The sequence below is a fragment of the Leptinotarsa decemlineata genome, unplaced genomic scaffold, assembly GCF_025532065.1.
Source record: "Leptinotarsa decemlineata unplaced genomic scaffold, Ldec_3_MD MMD2_tig00000133_RagTag_RagTag, whole genome shotgun sequence".
Taxonomy (NCBI): Eukaryota; Metazoa; Arthropoda; class Insecta; order Coleoptera; family Chrysomelidae; genus Leptinotarsa; species Leptinotarsa decemlineata.
Window position 1 is genome coordinate 2,460,155 of NW_027412542.1, and position 24,678 is coordinate 2,484,832.

Genomic DNA, 24,678 nt, shown 5'->3' on the forward strand with positions numbered 1-24,678 from the left:
TTTGCAACGAACCTCTCTTGGGAGCGTTTTTCATCATTGATATTCGTGGATTGAGACGAATATCGATTACTTGAATGATGTTTCCGTAGTTTTTTTATTGGGGAATATGTTTGACCACAAATATTTTTTTGGTCTCTCGTTCCGGAGTGATATTCTCATGAGTTTGAGAGTTATTGTACTGAGTGACACTCATTTTGTTATTTTTACAACAATGAATCAAAAACAATTTCGTCTTATAATTTTACGCTGCTTCTTGATGGCAAAAAATATCACTTCACTCCGCAATCAAAACGATCGTCATCTGAGTGGAGAGAAACTGTTGAACCCCGTCCAAAGCTCCCGAAAGCGCTGGAAAGATATGATGACCTTAGTATTTTGGGATGTGTGTGGTGTAATATTCATCGACTGTCTTGAGAAGGAAAATACCATCAACAGTGAAATTACAAAGAATCGACTACACATGGCAAGAAAAAAAATGTTTCGTTAAAATCAGTTTTTCTGTTATTCAGCTACAAACGACAACCGTAAGAAGTTGAAACTTGTGCAAGTTAAGTATTATCGAGGTCTCACCTTTTATCGTACGATTCATAGCACCGGTTAGACAACAAGTAGTGAAAATCGATTGTTCAGCCGAAGGGTTTGAACCAACGTTCCATATAGCGGTCGGCTGAATGGAGAGAACGAATCACTCTCATTCACCCAACCAACTACCGTGTCAATTGGGATCATTTTACAATGTTTATATATGCATTTCACAGGGTGTTGCCAGTGAAGCTGATTTTTTTGTTGAGAGTCGACCATCGCATGTTTGTGAAAGCTTTAAAGATATTTTATGGCAACTAAATACCTTGGGTTGTCTGATATTGGATACCGTATTTTTTGGGATCTCGAATCGCACAAGTTTCGACTTCTGAGGGTTGTCGTTCTTAGGGGTGCGACAGCTGGTTAACGGAAAACATATTTTTTTTTAAACAGTTCGAATCTGATTTCCATGTCTTTCATTTCATTTTATGATTCAGATACCTTCTTCGACAAAATGGTAAAGCTGATTTTTTATAAATTTTCTTTCTGGATGTTTCTCAAACTGTCAGATGTCAGGTTGCTCAGAGTTGGTGAACATTTAGAAAAGATAAAGAATATAAGTACTCATTTTTTGATTCCACGATTAGGAGTTACTTCACGAGATTCATATCAACCAAAAATCATAGTCAGTACTGAATAAAAAAGGAGAATAAAAGCCAGTATCTGACAACGTCTACTCTCACCCAAAGCCAACACTGCAGCTGTTTATTTCGCTAATCTACTGGAAAAAAACTCTAAACGACACTTCACCGAGAGAAGGAAACAATACTGACATAATTTTGGCCATGAAAAACTAATCAAAACGCCATTTCCTCAAAGGCTCATGAAATGTCACGATTTTATTACTCGCACGGATGATATCGTTCGAGAAAATGGAAAAGATTCTCTTGGGAGTTGTAATGGAGTACAAACGAGAGTTTCTGAGAGGCATATCCACGCCGGTGTACCGTGACATTCATGACTGAATAGAATATCAAATGAATGATGAGATGGGAATCATGATGATTGGATGTACCTTGAGAAAAAGAAGGTCTATAGAAAACTGATGAAGAAAAGAGAAATACCTATTGCAAAGGAGTCCGAAATCTGATCGGAAGTCAGCTATTGATAAAAAGACCTGAATTACAGAAAGTAGATATTTGCAGCAATTTGATGATTGAAAACTTTTCCAGTTGTCGGAAGGTCAGTCTTTTGCTAGGATGCTTCTAGGTCAGTATTTTTGTTGTGTTGAGAGAAACTGTTTTCAAAATATATTGCCAATCGTATTCAATCAAAACGGGGACAAAAACTATAGCATATTTCTTTCATAAGAATTTGAGGATTCACAATGAATTTCATTAGTTCGGACTTTCATTGTCTGATATCATATAAAGTGATTTGAAATCCCTGAAAGAACTATAAAGAAATAAGAATGAAAAATGAATAGCTGAAAATAACAATTATATTAAGCAAAAAAACCTGAAACTAAATAATAGTGAAATGAAATACAAGTAAAAATAGAACAATTGAACAAAAAATAACAAGTTAGGAGATTCCGAGACATGTAACTTCACAGTTACTTCAGAGAACAGCTAGATCGAAAACCAGCTCCAACATGTAACATCAGCAATGAAGAACGCAGAGCTCTGAACGACCTACGTAGGGACAACACTATCAAGATCCTACCTGCAGATAAAGGTCACGCTACTGTGGTGATGTATACTATTCTCTTCGAACAGAAGATCGAAAAGGTTCTTCAGAAGGGACAATACACGAAGATCTTATGGGACCCTACTGCATCAATTGAAAGGAAGTTGGTGTTTTTTCAAAATCTGGTATAACTTCCTTGGTACAAGTCTATTTTTCGGAAAACAAGAAATCATCGCTAACACAGCATCACAGTAAGCCACTTGTATGGACTACCCAAAATCCACAAAATCCACGTTCTGCTTAGACCGATCGTCAGGTCCAGAGATTCGGCTACTCCCCATTATACAACCATTACAAGGCAAAACATCACCTTTTGTGATGCCCACAAGAAATCTAGTGTCTGGTTGAGATACGTTGACAAAACCTTCATAATGTGGAACCATGGGAATACTGAACTAGATGCCTTCCTGAAAGACATCAACAGCATAAGACTTTCCATCACTCTCACAATGTAGATGGAAGTTCACAACGAATCGCCATTCTTCGACGTATTGGTGAAGAGGACCGACACTAAGTGGGAAAAACCTGTATACCAGAAACCCACTCACACGAGACAGTATCTGAACTACGAATCCAACTATCATCAATTGACTAAAAGAGGATTCATGGGGACTCTATTAGACCGTGCTTTCGGGACCTGAATGAAGGTCTCGAGAAGGTACTAGTCATCATCAAAAATTATCTTCAACGGAATGGCTACTCCAAAGCGATAGTGGAACAGGCTTTGACTAAAAGACAGCAGGAGCCTTGCAAGAGAGAAGCCGTCACAACCAGTGCTTGCTCTTCCCTACATCAGAGGATTATCGGAAAAGATAAGAAGAATTGTATCTAAGTACGACATCAGAACTTGCTTCAGATTCGGAAACATTATCCGTAACAGCGTCACGAAAACCAGGCCACCAAACGCGGACTGTGATTCCAAGAATTGCATTTAAAGGATACCCTGTGAGTGCGGACAATCCTATATCGGTGAAACTAACAGGCCATTGAATGTTCGCATTGCCGAGCACAAGAAAGACACATAACAAGGGAAAACCGGAAAATCAGGAATAGCAGAGCACGTATGGCCCCATCAACATAACATCGATCGTTTCCAAGCTGAAATCATACACAGGGAGGAACATCGGTTTTGGAGGAAGTTCAAAGAAGCCGCATACATGTTGTCCAACAATGTATTTCGCCAAGCTAGCGTAGAGATACGCACCATATAGAAAACCATAATTAAGCGAAAAATTGCCAACTCCCCCTAAATAATCATCTCCCACTAAATCGGTGAAACGAAAAAAGGAAAGCTGAGATAAGTGAAAGTACTCGAATGACCCATAAATAGTCATCTTTTGGAAGAATTAGTCAGTCCACTCATCACCCGAAGACGATTGAGGATACTTACAATTAAAACGTCGTGAAATAACTCGGCTGGAATGTCTCAACTTTTTATTCTTTGTTCAATTGTTCTATTTTTACTTGTATTTTATTTCACTAATATTTCATTTTAGGGTTTTTTGCTAAATATAATTGTTATTTTCAGTTATTCATTCTCAATTCTTATTTTTTTATAGTTCTTTCAGAGATTTCAAATCAAATTTCATATAATGGCAGAAGTCCGAAGTAATGAAATTCATCATGAAACATAGACAATCACCTTCAAACAAATGTTGAAGTTTCATGTTGGAATACGAGGGTGATCTGAAACGTTTCCGACTTAATAAAGATACAAAACATTTTTTCCGATTTTTCTTCATTATTCAAGATAGTCTCTTTTTACCTCTACACACTTTTCGTCCAAATAGTACTCTGTGTTTTCCATTGTAAAATAATTGTTCACGATGATCTGTCCTTCGAGCGTAACTTTTAGATGGAGGAACAAAAAAAGTTGCTTAGGGCTAGATCTGATCAAGCAGTTCAAACCGTAATTAGTGGATTCACGCCATGGCAACCGCTGAGGTATGAGACAGTGTGTTGTCTTGGTAAAACAGGATTTTCATTTTCCGCAAATGTAGCCATTTTTCCGCAAGTTCTGGCTTCAGCTCGTCAAGCAATGATGCGTAGGATGCTCCTGTGATGGGTTTTTCTTTTTGAAGATATTCGATTGAAATAACTCCATGACTATCCCAAAAAATGACAGCGCGATACTCAAATTTGTTCGTTTTCATAAAAACACATCAACTCACTCCAACGACTATTACATAACAATTGCACGTCCAAAATAGCTGACACTTTGGTGAGTAAATGTCAACAGATGAACAGCGAAATTCACTAGCATTTATTTATGAGTGCTGCTATTTTCATGTTATGGTCGGAAATCACTCCGGATGATCCTCGTATATTCATTCGGGAATATGGTTTTGATGAATTCATTCAACACGAACTCCCTTCCACAAATGGACGAGTTTATAAGGGGTGCTGTTCGAGATGTAGGAAAAACATGCATAGCTGTGGTTTACCACATAACTCTTCTACACTGCCTTCGGAAGAATAAAACAAACTAGCTCTGTCGAATACTTTTGTAGAAAGTATTGATTTTATTATTAGTATTTAATTATTATATTGATGATAATAAAATTGGTGAACCCTCATTTCAATCGGAGTGGAGGTTCTTGGAACTGTCCAAAAGTACAAGTTTCTCAACTGAATTGCTCAAGAGATTGGTAACGATGTAAGAATCAGCTGGTGATTTTTGATGGTCACACGTCATTGATTGATTGATTGATAACACTTTATTTCCAACAGGCATTCACCCAATCACAGGAAATGTACAAAGGTGTTGATGAAAATATATGCAAAACAGTATAATTAATTGAAAAAAAATTGCTACAACTAAAAGAAAAATAGGTAGAAATATTAATATATCAAAAGAAGCGAAAAGAAAAAGTGATCACAGTTGAAAGGTTCTAGTGAGAATACATTTTAAAATAAAACTTTTGAGAACTGTGATTAATATCGCACATATCACATATTGAATAGTTGTTACAAAGTATTGACACTGGTGCTTTCAAACTGTTATTTGTTCTGACAAGATCACAGTAAAATGTCGTTTGGTATCTGGAATTAAGGCGTGGGGTGCAGAAGTTAATCATTTGTAAAAGAGGGGCACACGAGATCTTATTGTTTAGCAGTTTGTGAAGAAAGGAGATTGTAACAAAAAGTCGTCGTGTATTCAGAGATATTACATTAAATTGATTCAGAAGGACAGAATAGTCGGTTCCCCTCTGAGGATATATTCCTGTGACCTTGAAAGAAGATATTTAAAAAAAAATTATGAACAGCATCAATATGATGTATGTGGCAATTGTAATTGTAGTGGATACCATATTAACACGCAGTATTCTAGTTTAGACATCACATAGGCATTAAACAGTGTTATAATCGTATTAATATTCTTGAATTCTCTGGTACTCCTTATAATAAAGTCCAACATTAGATTCGCTGATAAAATAGCCTGATCTATGTGGGAAGTAAAAGTGAATTTATAATCAAAAGTGATTCCAATATCTGTCATCTCATTTATTCCACTAACTAGAATGCTGTCAATAACATAAGAAAATTCTATCATATTCTTTTTTCTAGAAAATGATGAAATGTAACATTTCGATATGTTCAGACGTAAATGGTTCTTGGTCATATTGAAGTAATACAATCATTTGGGATTTTGTTTCTTTTTTTTAATGATTTTTACCATCTTTGGGTTATGAACTGTTCTCGATTGATATTCCAACAAAATAGAATCCTAGTTTACAGAACCTATGAAATACATGATGAGATGAAGATCAATTTCGGCACGTGATGAGTGGATGAACATTCAGGAAAGGAGGTCTATAGAAAACTAATAAAGGAACGGCAAAATACCTATTGCAAAAGGGTCATGAATCTAATGGGAAGCCGGATATTGGCGAGAGAGGACGTGAAGAGAAGTATAAAAAGTGGAAATTTGAACCACGTGGCTGATGGGAATCCTTCGAAAACTTTTCCAATTATCGAAATGTTTGCTGGGATGCTTTTCTGTCTGGAAAATCATTCGAATTGCACCACCAAGAGTAGACTCAAATACGTTTCAATATTTGATGTATTTACACCTGGGTTTGGAATCCGTTTATCAGCAGTGAAAAATACTATTTTGTTATTAAATATAGCTCCAACATTGCATTCATATATGTCAAATAATTTTTTTTTTCGAGTATTGAACGGACATAGTAAGTGTTTCGATTAAAGATTCATCATTGAATTTCAAACATAAATACACAGCAGTGATTTTTTATGAACACTGATTTTGATAGTTTGCCAACTACTCAGCATTCCTTGATATGCTAATTTCGCCTGAAAATTGTAGCAAAAGACATGCTGATGTATGTGTAATATTGTGAAAATGAAGATATTTTTTATGCCTTTATGCCTAGAATTACTTTTCGCAACGATTGGGACTGAACAGTCCCAATCGTTGCTTTGGTCTGAGAAATTATAAAAGAGAATCTGTATTCGTCAAAGTGTTTCAAACTTTTTATAAAATGAAATTATGAAAAACATCTATTCTTTGTTAAATTAAATATATTCTGCAAATTCATATAGATTGTTCAGTACGAATCTATAGATTTTTCTAGTAATATCACTTCCTTCAGGTGAATTCAAACTCACAAGAATACAGAGCTTTTTCCTGTAAAAAAATTAACATGCATGTGGAAGTGAAGAAAATCGAGCAGGAAATCGAAGTGGAAACATAAAAAAATCTTGAACTCTTGGAAAATAAAAATGAAAGAGCTGGAAAGTGATATTTTTCCTGATATTTTTCCTTCGGAAACTTAGGATAATACTAGGAAATCAATCAATGATTTGCAATCGCCTAGCAAATATAATATTCAAGCTGGAAATTGACCATCAAAAAGACGATTGAGAAATATTCCAAACCAAATACTTATTGATCAAAGAATGTTTACTTTCACGACCGGAGATAACTGTATGAAAGCTAGTTTACAGTTTTTTTTGCCGTGGTCTGCAGGGTTTTATGCCCGACGTTTCGTCTACTACTGCGGTAAAAATTATCAAAGGCGATGAGGTAGAAGTCAAAATACTCAAGTTGGTTCCCAACGCAGAAACTGAAGGATTTTCCAACAGGGATTTCCGAAATTTGACAATTGATAACGACCATCTTGTTGAAGCTACATATGTCAAATTAGTTGTCATTTATTCAGTCCGTTTTTCCAAAATCACCATAAGCGGATATCGCATTCAACAACACGTGCAAATGATAAAATCGTTTAATCAAAAGGGGTGTTCCGAGGAGAATATTCGCAATGTGGTGAATACATTTAAGTTCACTGGATTAGTGAACGATCGACCAACACTCGTACTTCGACGGAACGTAAGATCTGCATAAAACATCGCCGCTGTCTATGAGAGTGTGCAGGAGAATCCGAAGCGGTCGATTTCGCGTCGCTCACAAGACCTCGACCATTCGCAGACCACAACTTGGCGAATTATGCGTCGAGACTTAGGCCTGCACCCGTACAAAATTCATCTGACCCAGGAATTGAAGGTAAACGACCATAGACAACGACTTGTGTTCGCTGAATGTGATCTGGAGCCGTTAGCCAGTGACCCTAATTTTCATCGAAAATTCGTCTTCAGCGATGAGACCCATTTCTGAAAAATGGGCCTCATTTCATCGAAAATTCGTCTTCAGCGATGAGACCCATTTCTGAAAAATGGGCATCATTGTTGGATGAATGGGTACGTGAACAAACAAAATTATCGAATTTGGAACAATACCAATCCACATGAGATCTGACAGCGTTCAATACATCCTGAAAAAGTCACTGATTAGTGTGGATTATAGCCTGGCGGCATCATCGGTCTATATTTCTTCGAGACCGACGTTACCCAGCACGTCACTGTTAAAGGCAAGCACTTTAGGTCGATGATCACCAACCCGAGCTACTTCCTGTTGTGCTCGGGTTTCATCTCCATAACCAATAATTTGTAAAATTGTCATTTTATGCATTTTCGTTGATCTAACCATTTATCAGACTTGAAGTTAACGAACTATGAAATTGAATTAAAATACTGACAACTAATGTTGTAACACACAAAACTAGTCGACAAGGCGTTATAAACTAATGTTGACATGGAAATTATTTACAGTTTTTTAAATGGATACCATCTAAAAAGAACATTGCTATGGTTTTTGCTTACTTTCTTATTAACGATACCTCAACATGAAATAAGTTTCGAGTATATTGCAACAAGTTTTGAGTGTGTTTTATCGAATTTCGGTAACCATATGATTTTAATTTATTTTACCTTAATTATTGCAATGAACTTGAAAGCGATTAGATTTCAGAATAGAGAATGAAGAGACCATTCAAAAGATATATCACAAGCCTATACTTTTCATTTATAAGATTTAGGGGTTGTACCTGTCATCCGACGGGGGTTAAAGGTAGGGATAGCATTTTTCCGTTGAACTATGTCAAATTATAATTTAAATTTGACGTGTTTAGGGATTTTGTTAATATATGTACCGTAACCGAAATAATGAATTTTTTCCATTTGGCTTTCACAAACTGTATATTAATGGAACATCAAAGCAATTCGAAAACAAGAAACAATTTTCATTCTTTGAATTTTCCACTTTCCATCGTTTCTAATTCATCCCGAGATTCATTCATTCTAACGTTTAATAAATGTCATTATAAAAAACCTTTGTGCTGTAAAATCATAATCACATATCTGCTAGAGTGACATTTAAAGAAACCGCCAACAAAGTATCTTTTCATTATAACCGTACTTCAAAAACCTGAAATGAATTTTAGAGAGAAAAACTTTCGCAAATTTCTGTGAAGTTTCAGGGACTTGAACAAGCACAATGTTAATATCGCTTGTAATTTATTCTCCTTTGTTGAAAATACATTTTAGTCGTGTTGAGAAAAAACGTTGTCTGTCAGTGGAATCGTTACCAAAATCACAAAGAAAAATAATTTCTCTAAAAGTATTCCGTTTCAGAAAAAGGTATTTGTAGAGTCGAATTATCAGTTAAGGTATGCCCTTTTCGAAAATCATGCTCACTTTTTGTGAGAATTTTGGTGCCATTTTAATTTCCTATGAAAGAATTGGCATTTATTCTGTCACAAATACCTTCTCCATCGACGAAACAAATCATCCAAAATAATATTTATGAATTACCTTTATGGTCAATAGGTCTTTGATTTCCCAACCGAATAGAATACTTTTGTATTCATTATTTATTGCACAACATGTTTGCCTCAAAAAGGGGTCTTTAAAAAAATCATTTCATACGTTCTAATGTTGCAGCTGAAGTTAACTATTCATCTAAGGGTACTTTTAATTGGATTTACAATCTTTATTTTGAAGACATCAATTTCTCCGGTCAACAACCGGAATGTGACCCGATTGGGTCACATTCTATGGTACATTCCTAACAAAAATTTAATTTCATAGACTCTGATGCGATATACACCCCAATGTTTCACTAATGTCAACTTCGATATCAAATTTAGTTATTGAATGAATATAAATGTCACAGAATTATATAAGTGGAGCATATCTCAAAGCCCACTACGAAAATCGAAGCTACCATATTATTCAGTTGTTTACCTCACTTTCAGTTACTGCAATGATTGAAATACTTCAAAATTAGTTGTTGATGAACACAACAATCTTTCCTGAATTCAAAACTTCAATGTTTCACTCCTAATCATCTATGACAATTATTCATACTCAAAACCAAAGATGCGTTATTTTACTTTCTATCCCTGGACACAGATATACAGGGTGTGTAACTGAATAAGTGTAAAACATTCAAGGAGGTGATTCCTCATCGAAAAAAAGACAGGATCTTTCATATAAAGAAACTTCATTGGAACATCCCTTGTTAAGATACAGCCCCTTAAAGGGGGTACATAAAATTTATATAACAATTTTTTTCACAACCACTGAAAAAGTTACAATATTGAAATTAAACTGACGTTTTGTACTACCAAAAAGACACTTAGCCAGTAATTTATTTGGTTTACCCCATGGTTGTGAGGGGTGGAAAACGCAACCCGTAAAATTTATTTCCAATGTAACTTTTCGTCACATTATTCGTTTACCATTTAAAAATTTATTTCCGATAGCCTGTTTTATTCTAAACAAAAAATGTCTCATGGGTTTTTTTGCCCAAAATAAGCCAGTTCGCAGCAAAAAATTATTTTACGAACAACTACAGAGATACATCGTCATAAATGCGAACTGGATTTACTGTTATTTTGTAGTTAGTATCTGCATTAAACGATTTAAGCGTAATAAACAAAACTAATTTATTGATAAGAAAACACACAACATGTAGAAATCATAGTAAATGTTCAATATGTCTACTTCCAGACATTACGCATGCGTCTAGACGTCAGCGCATTGAGCCACGTATTCGCTCAAATATTCCGGGAGTCTCTCTGATTACCCTGCACGCATCGATGATGCGGTTTCTTAAGTCCTCTACATCGCGAACAGGAGTACGATAAACCAAATGCTGTAAATGACCCCAAATCAAGAGGATTGATATCCGGGGATCGAGCGGACCAGTTCTGTGGTCCTCCTCGACCTATCCATTGGTTTGCATACGTTTCAGTTGAAGGCTGAAGGCTACTTGACTAAAATGGGCGAAACTCCCATTAGGCATAAAAAGCATATCCCTTCTGACGCCCAAAAGAACTTCCTCCAGCAGTACTGGATGCAGTTCTTTTAAAAAAATTGAACGTATGCCTCACCATTTAATCAAGGAGGTAGAAAATGAGGCCCAATTAAATCATCCCCAATAACTCCGAGTCACACGTTAGGAGAAAACTGTTCTTGATGGTTAGTTTCGACAATAGCGTGAGGGTTTTCATCGGCCCATATGTGGTAATTATGAAAATTAATAATCTTGTCCCGAGAAAAACTACATTCGTCTGTGAATTCTATCGTCTTCAGAAAGTCAAAATTTCTTCTAATCATTTCCAGCATCCAATTGCAAAATTCGAGACGGTTCGGAAAGTCTCGCGGTAACAGTGCCTGTACTCGTTGCAGATGGTAAGAATATAAGAGTTGTTCCTTTAAAATTCGAAATACCGTCATATGATCAACATTTAGCTGGAAAGCAATCTTTCTAGTACTGGTAGTAGGTTGTTCTTCAATCAAATTAAGTACTGCTGTCTCAAGCTATGGTGTTCGTACTTCTCGATGGCGACCACAATTCTGCGTTTTGTCGAATGAACCATATTCTTGTAATCGTTGATGAAGTCGAGCAAATATTCTATGTGAAGGATGCTGCCGTTGAGAATACATTTCAGCATATCTTCTAGAAGCTTCTAACCCATTCCCCTGCGACAGACCGTAAACGTAATGCATATCAGCCATTTCCTCATTTGTGTATGCCATTTCAATAACAAGTGAATTACTAAAGTAACAAATTAAGAACAGAACAACAACACACAATCAGTATTAATTCAAATTCACAAATTGACAGCGTCATATCAATTTAATTGTCACTATCGCTAATAGCGGTCTACTAGATAGATTAGTTTCGTATTTTCGCATTTATGACGATGTATCTCTGTAGTTGTTCGTAAAATAATTTTTGCTGCGAACTGGTTTATTTTGGGCAAAAAACCCAGGAGACATTTTTTATTTAGAATGAAAGAGGCTATCGGAAATAAATTTTCAAATGGTAAACAAATAATGACGAAAAGTTACATTGGAAATAAATTTTAGGGGTTGCGTTTTCCACCCCTTACAATCATGGGGAAACCAAATAAATTTCTGGCTGAGTGTCTTTTTGGTAGTACGAAACGTCAGGTTAATTTCAATATTGTAACTTCTTTAGTGCTCGTGAAAAAAATTGTTATACAAATTTTATGTACCCCCTTTGAGAGGCTGTATCTTAAAAAGGGATGCTCCAATGAAATTTCTTTATATGAATGATCCTATCTTTTTTTCGATGAGGAATCACTTCCTCAAATGTGTCACACCGATTTAGTTATACCCTGTATATGTTTCTTATTGAAAGGAAAAGGAAGTTAACAAGACCATTCAAGCCTGATTCAAGCTGAAGTTTTACTCAGTTTATAATAACTTTAACCTTATTAGAATAGTGCAATAATCATTTCAGAAACGGAAACAAACCTTCACTCATGAAAATGACACAAGCTTCATGAAAATTCAACTTTGAAACATACCACCAACTGATATTGAAACATATCAATATTTAAATTGAAAGGGATACTTTTCAAGAAGTGATTAATTTTTTAGGAAAGAAAGTTTTTGGCTTTATACAAAATAGTACAAAAAAATGTGGGAATGTTCCAAACGAAGGAAGAAAGCAATCAAATTCAAAAGAATTAACTCTATACATGCAAAGAATCAACTTCCACGCTAACTGGAAGAGAAAGCCCCCCTGAAACAGCTATTCTCATATAAACATTGAATAACATTTCAATACTTGTAATGGCTCTTCAGATTAAAAAAATTTTAAACCTCTCATAGGCAGTTTTTGATTTTCATCAATTACTTCAATTTATCCTCTTCGAAGCACCTAAGCTTTGAAGCCGGGTTAAATGTCTTAGCTTGCTGAATAAAAAATGTTACTAGATGAGGTATTTTGCTAATAATACTATGATGACTGCCCCTAGACTGTATCTGCAAACTCCGCCGATATAGATGCCACAATATATACAAGCATTGTGATGAGGATGAAAGTTGATGGTAGTGGTACTACTACTTAGATAGTACGATATCTACATAATGAAGTATTGATAACGATATAATATTAGTGGAATTACACTACTAATTAGTTGAGAATCTCATCTGAGAAAAGGTGAAACAGCATGTTCTCAAAACATCATTGAGTACTCTTTACTCAATTATCAAGCTTGAGGTATACCCGGAAACAGAAAATCAATAGTTTGCTTGATACTTTGTATCAAGATTTTTAGAATTTTCTCATGCTTCTCATAAATTCAATAGTTCAATCGAAGTCATTGCAGAATTGTCCATTTTCTTTTTGTGAAGTAATCACAGCAGAAACAAAATTTCAAAATGAGTTATGTGAAATGCAATTGTAAATGAGCTAAGAATGACACGTTGAAAAAAAGAACCCAGTTAATCTTTCGCTCGTACATTTTGCGACTTTTGAGGGTGGTCGTTTGTAAAGGGACAACCCTAATATTTTTGGTGATCTAATGATTTGAATCAAGTGGTTTAGTGATCCAAAAATTTTTCTGAAAAAAGGTTAGTTGGGTAACAGGATCATTTTTCTTCAGGGCTCTGTAACAATGAATTTTCATAAACATACCTTCCACATAACTTATACGATTATTATCGTTTCAATTTCACAGGAAATAATGAGTTTTTAATTAAATTACTCATCAAAAAGTAGTTCTTTCGTGTTGATAATATTACTATTTTAAAAATCATCAGACATATTAGATACATATTTGAAAACGACATATTACAAAACGACATGAAACAAAACGAATGGCTTTATCTGTGATTCTGATAAGGTTCTGTCTTTTTTCAATCAATTGCAGAAAGAAAAAGAATGAAAATGAGGTAAATTATTCAGGTATTTTACTTATCGAATTGAAATTTGAAGTGTTAAGGCCATCGACATCTCTTCTAGTGCGTTTGAGGATATGTATCATTTTGCTTAAGTATTTTGGATGAATATGGTTGAACATCTGATGATTTTAATCAATTTTTTAATTTCAGGCAAAGAAAAAAACGTCGAAATCTTTCAATTTGAATGAATATACATTTGTTAGTAGGTACTTCAATAATTTATTTTTTTCTGGGTCTGTGTGAATTTGTGAATTCGCCCCACTCTTTTCGAAGATGTGATATCTAATGGGTATCGTTGATTTATTATTTTAACAGTGTTCTAGTTCGTTCGATTTCCACTATGAATCAGAATGACTATCATTTATCAAAAGTAGGAAAAGATCAATAACAGTTTTTATTTCTTCAGTTTCATTATGCCAGTCGACGAAGAAAGGTTTTGATATCACATTACATTATTTCGTATTCATTTTGAAGTTTCGTTTGAGTTTTTCTCCAATGATATCATAAAGCGAGTAATGGATTCGAATACGATTTCAAATCATTTTATATAATATTAAACAATGGAAGTTCGAATTAATGAGATGCACTTCGGAACATTATCAACCATCTTCAAACAAACATGAAAATTCATATAAACTTGAATGAAATGAAATAAAAAAAATATATTTCAGCTTATAACAAAGGTCAATATCTGTTAAAATAAAATGAATGTTTTTTTTGTGCAGATAGATTCACTTGCAAGAGAGATATTTCAAACTTTCTTCAAAATAGAAAAAGATACAAATGGTCAGCTTTGGATATATAGTGCTTTACTGTATAACAATTTATAAAGTTTCAAAGATTTGACTTGTTTTATAGATACACTTCGAAGAACTTGGTGGAATATGATACCGATTGTTGATATTTGTCATAAAATTTATTTCTTTCAATAAATTTTCACACTGTGATAATAGTTAAGTTCTACTACTATTATTGTACTACTTTCATGAATTGAATGAAGTGTTTAAAAAAAGTATAGTTCACAAACAACGTTTCCTTGGAAAAATTTCCCTTTGGGAAATTTTTCATGAGAAACCTCACTCTTGAATGAAATTCACATAATTGGCATCCCTGTTATACAGTGAAAAAAATTTGAAATTTGACTGTTTCATTTAGGGTTATAGGCAATACATCGACTTATTAACAATATGAATTCTCGAAAAGTCAATGATATGTTATAATTTTTAAACAGGCAGGCATTGTTTATATTTATTTCAATAAAGAATTCTTTGAGGCAAACATCGGCAATACCACTCGATTTTCGTCATAATCGCCACAAGTTGTTCAAAAAGAGGAAGTGACCATGTGACCAAAAGGCTAGACTAAATAGATACCTAGAACGATAACTGTCACTCGATACCCGAGTATTTGTCATTTCACTCAAGAACTCCGGTTCAGGAGATGGTGAGCACGTGGGGCCTGGACTCGGTGTCGGCGTGGGATCTTCTGGGGAGGAGTTTGGGGGCGTCGGGGACTTCCGAACCGGCTTCTTCAAACCGCGAATTAGGGACCATATCAAAAATAATAATGTCAGCATCATACGGTTATGAAACGTCCATGTCCCGCGTTCTACCGGCAGCACACATTTTCCATGTCAGTGGGCCATTCACACTAGCACACCGCGCAACAGTATATCGATCTAGTCGTCTGGGACCCGTGGTATCTTCTCCGATTTGGGGCCCTCAGTCACTCCGTCTGGGATTGATTTTACTCGAGAGAGTCAATATCGTGCGTATTTGTCACTTTCACTCTGAATTAATTAACTTCGCGTAACGTATTTGTGATTGTCACGCCTGTCAATCGCCATTTTCCTCACGCTGCGGTACGTTCACTCGCGCTGATTTTGTCAAGCAACTGCAAAACACCGAAATATCCTCATTTAATTTCCACACGTTGGAAATTTCGCCACCACAACGGAAAACTGCCAATTGGGAGCGAGATATTTTACTTCGGCTGCGGAAAACTGAGTATCTTCGATACCTATATTATTATTGTCGTGTTTTTATTGGTTTCTATTTGGTAGCCGAGTCACCGATGCTGTAAAATACTGACTCACATTTTCATTAAATCGAGCGTCACGTGGGCGGATGACTGTCGTTTGTTTACAAATTCTACGCTCGACCTACCTCAATGCTCGGTTTCTTCAGATTGAGCCGCGATCTTTATCTTCACACTCCGTCAGAATCAAGTGCGTGATGTATTTATATACTATAATTATAACATTCAAACGCTAGACCGAATCCTGCACTAGACCCCGCACTGTGCGAATAACCAACACACGGTTTTTCGATATCGAACTCATGTCGCCTCCTTCCGAAATCTAAGTTTTGAAGGAAATCCGTGCGAGGAATAACAAGAACGAAAGCTGAAATCTAGTGCGTGCCATATCGCATCGGCCATGACTACGTCGTTGTGCGCATGTACCGTGCTCTATTGTTTTCACCCCTGCTCGCGGCTGGCCATGGAAAGCTTCGAAACGGGATTGTTTACTTTCCACGGGGGTTAAGATGCGGAACGTGCTGAAATATTTCAATATTCGCTTTTACTAAAAGCAGATACTCTGTCTACTGCCTACTAATGACGTTCCGGTGATGAAGCAGGGAGGAGACGGTCGGAATTTATTGGATTTTCACATTTTTCGACACTGAGACAGTAATTGGATTTTTCAACGATAGGACGACTGGAAAAGGAATTCATAGTCTGGTTGAAAAGTTCCATTTCATCAAAAACCTGACCTACAAGAACAAAAATTAGAAACAAGGTGTCATTCGATACAAAATAGCAAATGAAAACTACACGAAACTCGAACAAAGTGCTGCAAAAATTTCATAATCTAACAAACAAAAGTAATTTTCTGGAAAATCTCAGAAAGTATTCCAGATGTTTCCTAAACTTTTCGAAAAAATCATTGATGATTTGAGTAATTATTCGTTACTACCCACATGTCACCCCCGCCCGGATATAGCTGCACTATGGCACAACTAAAAGTGATTTTTGAGTAAGATGTTAATCAAAACTAACAAAATCCGCAATTCCACCACCAACACAAATGGATGGTTAAATTGCAACAACCTCCAGAGAATAAGCAAGTCTACTAGCTGAACAATCAACATTCCACTCCAGAGTCGATTTTCTGGAAAAGGCACCACCCACTATTTCCACACTAGATCCACAATGCCGCAAAATACTTTTCGACAACGTCGAATTTTGAAACAGCTCATTATCTACAAGGCTTCTCGTCTTGATGAAGTACCCATCATCGTATTGAAAAGTGCGCAAAATAACTCACAACCTGTCATACAGAAAAAGGGGTTTTTCTTCTTATTGGAACATTGCTCGCCTTCAGCCTATTCCTAAAAAGGACAACAAAAATCTTCCAAATAACTATCGACCAGTCGCTTTGCTTATCAGTGATACCAAAAATCATGGAAATAGGCGTAAACCTCCATATCCTTTAATATTTGGAAGTCTTTAACATCTTGAGCGATCATCTATATGACTTTCGGACAAAAAGATCAACAAGCGACTTTCTATCGTATGTCACCCGTGTTTGGAATAACGTAATCGAGTAACATGGAGAATCATGAACTGTTACGCTTGATCTTTGATAGTGTGTGGCATGAAGGTTTGCTGATCAAACTTCGATGCTATGGCTTGTTGGATCAGTTCTGTGTATAACTCCCCAGCTTCCTGAAAGAACGTTCCCTACAAATAGCCGTCGATGGATATCTCTCGAATACTTTTACCATCAACACTGGCGTTCCTCAGAGATCCTTATTGTAACCAACCCTCTTTTTGTATATAAAACGACTTATTGGAAAAAAGCAATAATCATATATTGCTTTGCTGACGACAGCACACTTGTCTCGTCATTCTATTTGGATTCCAGGACATCGACTGTGGATGCACATCTTCACCTCTTCACCGGTAGCAGGAGGTTGTATACCCATCAAAGGCGGAGTTTTCATTTTTTAAATTTTTTCAGTTTGAAATTGAAAATATGTTCAAATACTCGTAATTTGGAGAAAATTACCGTTACCATACGCTAACGCTAGGCTTTGACATACACTATTTATTTCAAATATTAACTGCAACAAAAATATTATTATTCTAACCAGAATGCATCAAAATAATAAAAACAAAATTAACTTGCTACTATAAAAGCATGGAATGCAAAGTCACACGTTACATTTGTTACACATTGTTCTGACACTTGCTGACCAGCCTTCGCCGGTGCACCATTTTCTCTTTTTCTCCAAGGTTTCAACAATTAAATGGCCCATTCCATCATATCTTATATCGTCTGAAACTCTTTTCAACGATACACTGGATCTTGAGGTTCTAGGTCGCTCACCAGGCTTAGAGATGGTTCCATAACTTTTTAGGTAGCATGTGGCAATTGCCCTTCGAAATTCGAGTTGCGTCAACTTTCCACCGGATTTCCTGTGTATTTGCCAGGCATTTGTTAATCGTGACGTCAACAAACCATGTGAAAATGGGCCACCACCAATTTTTGCTGCGAATACCTATCCGGTATCTTGATAAATTTTCGTCCATGAGATCTGTACCTCCCATGTACGCATTATATTCACTAATCAAAAATGGACGAGGTACCATAATATTTTTTTTGGGCAGAATTATAACGTTTCACCTGAGATAGAGGTAAAATACCGTGACAAGTTGATGCAACAGTGACAACGTTGTTATCTACCCATGTAACTAGCATAACTCCTGTTTCTCTTTGAATAGTTGATTCCTTCCTTTTTTTGTGGGAGTTTTTTTGTCCGACATGGGACAACTTATGGGAATACGGATTTCTCTAACAGTACCAGTGCCCTGATATCCTCTTTCCTTCGGGTATTGAAGAAGATTCAAACCAGTGAAGAGGTTATCAAAGTAAAGTTAAAAGGCCTGTATTTTGTGGCTCTTAGCCTATCTAGCATTGTCACAAATGGTGCTGTAGCTTTCCCAAATTCTCTTTCATATATTTCTGACCATTGGTTTTTTTTTTCTTGATACAGCTCACAATCAATTAAATACCCAGATGTTGTATTTAGTGCCCACATTTTATAACCAAACCGAATAGGTTTGCCACGAATAAACTGGTTACAAGGGTGTCTACCGTAGTATCTTATCATACTCTCATCATAACTCATATGCTTTTCTGGTTGATAGTGTTCCACATATTTAGATTTTAGTTTGCTTATGAAAGGTCTCAGTTTCCATACTTTGTCTTCCAAGTTTGGTTTAGAATTATCAGCACAATGCCAAACACGCATAATCTGGACGAAACAATCCCGTCTCATGGCCCCACTCACCAACGTGTTGTTCATATCGCCTTGTGATTCCCAATAAGTTTTTTTCCTGGCAAGACTACGTAGCCACTAACTATGAGTATTGCTATGAAGCATTTCATTTCACCTTTGGAAATCGTAGAGTCGGGTAAATTTTTAAATAAAGCATAGCGAGAAGATTCCTCGATTAGAAAAGTTATCATTTCGTGGTCAAAAAATAGCTCAAATAATTGAACAGGTGAAAGATCCATATATTGTTTGAAATCGGGTTAGAGAAAATCTCTTGTCTGTGCTTGAAGATCACCGCTAATCCAGCTATAGTTTTTCTTAAAACTTGGGTGTTGAGATGGAGTTGATGCTAATTCAGTGGAAGTAAGAAGATCTGGCTCTGCAGTCATGTTTTCTTTGTTGACAAATCTAACTTCAGCTTGTGCTCGCAATTGTCGCCCCGAAAGGTTGTCAATTGTACCCCCGGAATCCTCATCTCCGGAGTCTTCATCTGTTAACACAGTAGCCTCGGGTGGCTCAACGTGAATAGAGTCAATATCTTCGGAATAGGCCATATACAAGGCCTCTTGCAATGAGAATCCGTGACTGAAAAAAAAAATGCAATGAGACACTGTAGTTAAAACTTGATAATGTATCAGACTAGCGTTACCATATGGTAACACCAACCAAACATACCTCACCACAAAAAAATCCTAAAATGTATAACAAAAATAGTACCACATACAAAAACTTACATATTATCGAAGATAAATACGCAATTAACCCCCAATAAATTTTTTCAACCAAGCAATTAATACTTACTCAAAACGTATGTGTTTTGAAGCGTTACGATTTTCTCCAATTAAATTTACAACTCAACACTTGCTCACTAAGGTCAACACTGAACTAAGATATGCTTCACAGCACATTTGTCAAATACATATTCATGGCCATCTAGCGAAACCTATAGTTGGTGAAAATGAAACCTAAGTTCGAGCAGAGAAAAGGGTCGGTGCTGTTCGATAAAATAAATCACACATCGTCTACCTATTTAACTTCAAAGGCCTAAAAAGAATCTAAGGTAAATAATTCAAGAAATTACAATTTTTAGTTTTTTGCGGTAGATTTGCAGAAACGATGTTCTCGTTTCAGGCCTAAAAGAAGAAAAAAGATTAAGAAGGATCAGATTCAGATGAGTTGACGTTAAATTCAATAGATTCAACCTTATCCGGAAAATTTGGCTTCATTGTATTGAGTATTGAGTTATAACTATTATGAAATTTTGATGTTCATATTATGTATTCTCAATTGTTGGCTTCACTAGAAACCAATCTCAGTAATTCACATGTATTTAGTTTCCTGCTACTTGTTTACTAATTCAGTGATATTTATGCCATATTTAGGTGAGTAGCAAACCTCGTTGCAAATTCTCATATATTTATTGATCAATTATATATTCATTTATCTGCATTTATTTTGTTTGATTCCCTATTCCTCGTCAATTTATATAAGTACATATACAGCTACAACTGCTGTCAATCTGGACTTGTCCAAGGCTTTTGACAGTGTTGACCATAGATTACTGATCACAAAACTGTCGTTCTACGGTATCAGAGGGCTGCCACTTGAACTAATTACGTCCTATTTGAAAAATAGACAGCAATGTGTTACTGAAAGAGATACTGATGGAAATCTAATAAAATCAGAAATGCTATATATTATAAGAGGTGTACCCTAGGGTTCAGTGTTGGGCTCACTACTATACATTGTTTACACTAACAATGTGCCTGAAGTTGTTGATGCATACATGGTTCAGTATGCCGATGACTGTTCTGTGGTTTTCAGTTCAACCGATCACAACTACCTACAGGCAAATATCTTTTTCAAGCTAAATATTCTGAAGGAGTACTTTACATCACACAACCTCAAACTGAACAAAAACAAGACACAAATCATATCTATTACCCAAAACGGCACAAATAATACTTTTAGTGATGGTGTAACTATTTTAGAACCAGTGACCCAACTTTCCTTTCTTGGAATTATAATTGACTCAAAGCTGAACTGAAAGAGCCACATAGATAAAGTGGCAACAGAAATGTCAAGGTACTGCTGAAAAGGTACTGCCCTGAAAATAATCACACAAAATATATCCACTGAGGCTGCGATGTTAGCATATAATGGTTATATTCAGAGTCACATCAGATATGGCATTATGTTCTGGGGAATGTCTGCACATACAGAAAAAATATTCGTATTGCAAAAACGATGTCTCAGAAAAATATTCAACCTTTCTCAGAGAGAAAGCTGTAAAAAAAGATTCGTAGATAAAAAAAATATTAACACTCTCATGTCACATGTCACACAACAGATCTCTATATTTATGAATCTGTGGTATTTGTCAAAGAAAATATATCTCTTTTTGCGACTCATGATAGAAATCATACCCACAACACACGAAACAAAAATAACCTTTTGAATATAAAGACACATTAGACCTATCTTCAAAAAAATATACCTTTTTCAATCATATAACATATTTATAACAAGGTACCTGAATGTCTCAGAACTTTGTCTTCTATGATCATGAAGAATAAATTGAAAAGTTTGCTTCTCTCCAAAGCTTATTATTCGCCGGAAGAATTCTTCAATGATAATTTAAACTGATGTTGTTCGCGTTGAATATTTCATGTCGTATCATTCTGCATTGTAATGTAGTTTAGTCTCTTTTGAACCCTACATATAGACGTATATGTTCGTGTTCTGTAACTAATATAACAATATTACATTGATTATATTGACTGTGATAACCTTGTAATCCATACATCTGTGGCCATTTATATTTTTAACCAATATTCATGATATTGCCTCATGATTTTTTACTACTTCTGTAATGTTTACTATAATTGACATGTTCTACATCTGAAAAGGTTTTTTATTATAAAGAACTAATAAAGGATATCTATCTATCTACATATATTTATTAGCTGGCGCCCTCTCAGCTTACTGAAGAACATCTTAATTTTTCAATCATATCTCAAGAATTCGAATCCACGCCTTGGTTGTGACGTAGATAAAATTGTTGTTGAAAATTTTTTTATTGAAATTTCATTTTGAAGATGCGATCATCATTTGCAACCTTGATAGTCTGAGGTTCAACTCAGTACACCTCCAACTTCACTGTTCAAGAACACTTTCATTTGGAGAACTTCGTTTCGCAGAGGCACCGCTCTTAGAACGCATGAGAGATTTTCCTGTAGTGCTTATGTTTCGTCCTTAAAAAAATATGGAGAATTAAGACGAATAGGTTACAGATATGATGTAAGAACAACTTTCAGAACTGCAATGAGATCTCGTTTGACAAGAAGAAAACTCGAAAATACGGTTTAAAAACCCATGTTATAGAAATGTAAGAAAAAATGAACATCTTAAATATATGCAGAGAAACAGGATTGGTAATAGCGGAGCATATTTTAAAATGAACTCAAATCAACTGGTGATCACACAATAAAATTGAGTAAAACAATCACTCCATGATGTCATGTATTTCAAATAGCTTTGTGAAAATGTAACTGTAACTTGTTGCATTGCCAAATGAAACTGTTTGCAATTGAGGAATTGTTCATAGGTGAATTATTTTGGGTTTTGAAAACGGAACGGGATTATTTGTCGCAACGTCAGCCATCTGAAAATTCCATTTTTCCCATTGATTACTCAAAATTTATGAATACGCCGCGTTACTGACCAAATACACTCTTCAGTGGTTTATATTGCGTAGAAATTTGTCAAGGAAAGTTTCAAGTGGGCCATTTATTACATTTCAGCAAATTCTCTATTGATTCAGCTTTGTTCATTTTTCAGATTGTGGAAGATTATACACTCAAAAGACAGTGACAAATAATGGAAATGATGGAGGAACTGCTTTCTGGTCGGTAATTTTATTATAGTTGTAATATTACCTCTCACAACATTGAAAAACGACAATAGTCATGCAGTTTGTGGAAAGTTTCTTTGATAACATTCATTGATGCGGATTCCTGAAGAAAAATCAAATCGAATCCAAAATGTTGGAAAGAAAATAATCAATTATTTGAAATAATTCGTAACGATATATTCGTTATTGTCATTTCATTCTAGATATGATATGATAAAATGTGACAACTATGAAGTGTTGTTCAAAACTAATTTCCGTGTAACCAGTATTATTGGCAGCTGTTCCTCTTAGCATATGCCATCTTTGGTTGACAAATAACGTGAAGATGGGGAAGAGGAGAGTTCTCTTTGATAGAGATGAGAAGGTGGAAGAGCGGAATATCTTGAGGTTGTTTTTTTATGTGAAAAGTTATCGATGTGACTCTAGAAAATCCTAATATTCCGTGTTGATCACTGTTGATTTGAACCAAAACGATCAGTATTTAATTCGTTGATGAAGTGGGGTTTTATCGGATGCGAAAATTATAGTCCTGCGATTTTCTGCCAACAAAATGTGTCCCTGGTTCCAGGTGTGATAGTTCTATGGAATGAATGTGAGAAATTACTGGCGAGTTTGACAAGAAGTCCTAGGGTTTCCATCAAATTACTGACCACATCATGTCAAATTGAACAACAAAGAAATACCGTAAGTCATAATCCATATATCTTACATCATCTGTATTTCATCAGTTCGGACTTCCATTATCTAATATAACAATTTTATTGAACAAAAAACTGAAATTACAAAGAAATAACATACAAGCAACAACCAAAAAAATGAAACATTGAACTATTAATAAAAGCTGAAAATTAAAAAATTGAAAAATATATTATTAACAAAAATGAAAAATTAAAAATAACAGGTTCCAAACCAAATTACGTCATGACGTTTCGATTGTTAGTTTTCACAATCGTCTTCGGGTGATAACTAGACTTATTCCTCCGAGATCTGACTATTTATAGATCATTCGAGTGCTTTCACCTATCCTCTCTTCTCTCTCTCTCCGCTTCATTGGCTTTAGCGGGAGATGTCCGTTTGGCGTGAGTTGCTCGTTTGTCGCTTGATTAGAGGTTTCCATATATCACGTATCTCTACGCTAGCTTGACTAAATGCGTTGTTGGACAACATATACAAGGCTTCTTTGAATTTTTCCTAAACCAGTGTTCCTCTTTATGGATGATTTCAGCTTGAGCCCACTTGATGTTATGTTGATTAGTCCAAACATGCTCTGCTATTCCGGATTTGTTGGTTTCTTCTCGCTGTGTGTGTTTTTTGTGCTCAGCAATGCGAACTTTCAATGGCCTCTCACTTCTACCGATATATGACTCCCCGCACTCGCAGAATATCCGGTAAATGCAATTCTTGGAATCGCAGTCCACGTTTGGTGGCCTGGTTTTTATGAGGCTGCTACGGATAGTGTTCCCAGATCTGAAGCAGGTCCTGATGTTATACTTGGACCCAGTCCTTCTTATCCTCTCCGATGATCCTCTGATGTCGAGAAGTACAAGTACTGGTTGTGTGGTTGCTGTC

General features: G+C 35.7%; 1 protein-coding gene across 9 annotated transcripts in view; it reads right to left on the reverse strand.

The window, feature by feature from the left end:
* The window catches only part of dnc (phosphodiesterase dunce), a 768,665-nt gene that overhangs the window by 290,193 nt on the left and 453,794 nt on the right, over positions 1-24,678 (reverse strand). The window contains exon 1 of one of the 9 annotated variants that reach the window (XM_074172542.1): positions 15,228-15,712. The exons of 7 other annotated variants lie outside the window; for them this stretch is intronic. In XM_074172542.1, coding sequence (XP_074028643.1) covers positions 15,228-15,433 — 206 coding nt within the window. In that variant the 5' untranslated portion in view covers positions 15,434-15,712. Of the gene's footprint in view, positions 1-15,227; positions 15,713-24,678 lie in introns of those variants that run through there. One more of the 9 variants, XM_074172543.1, reaches the window with a different exon arrangement.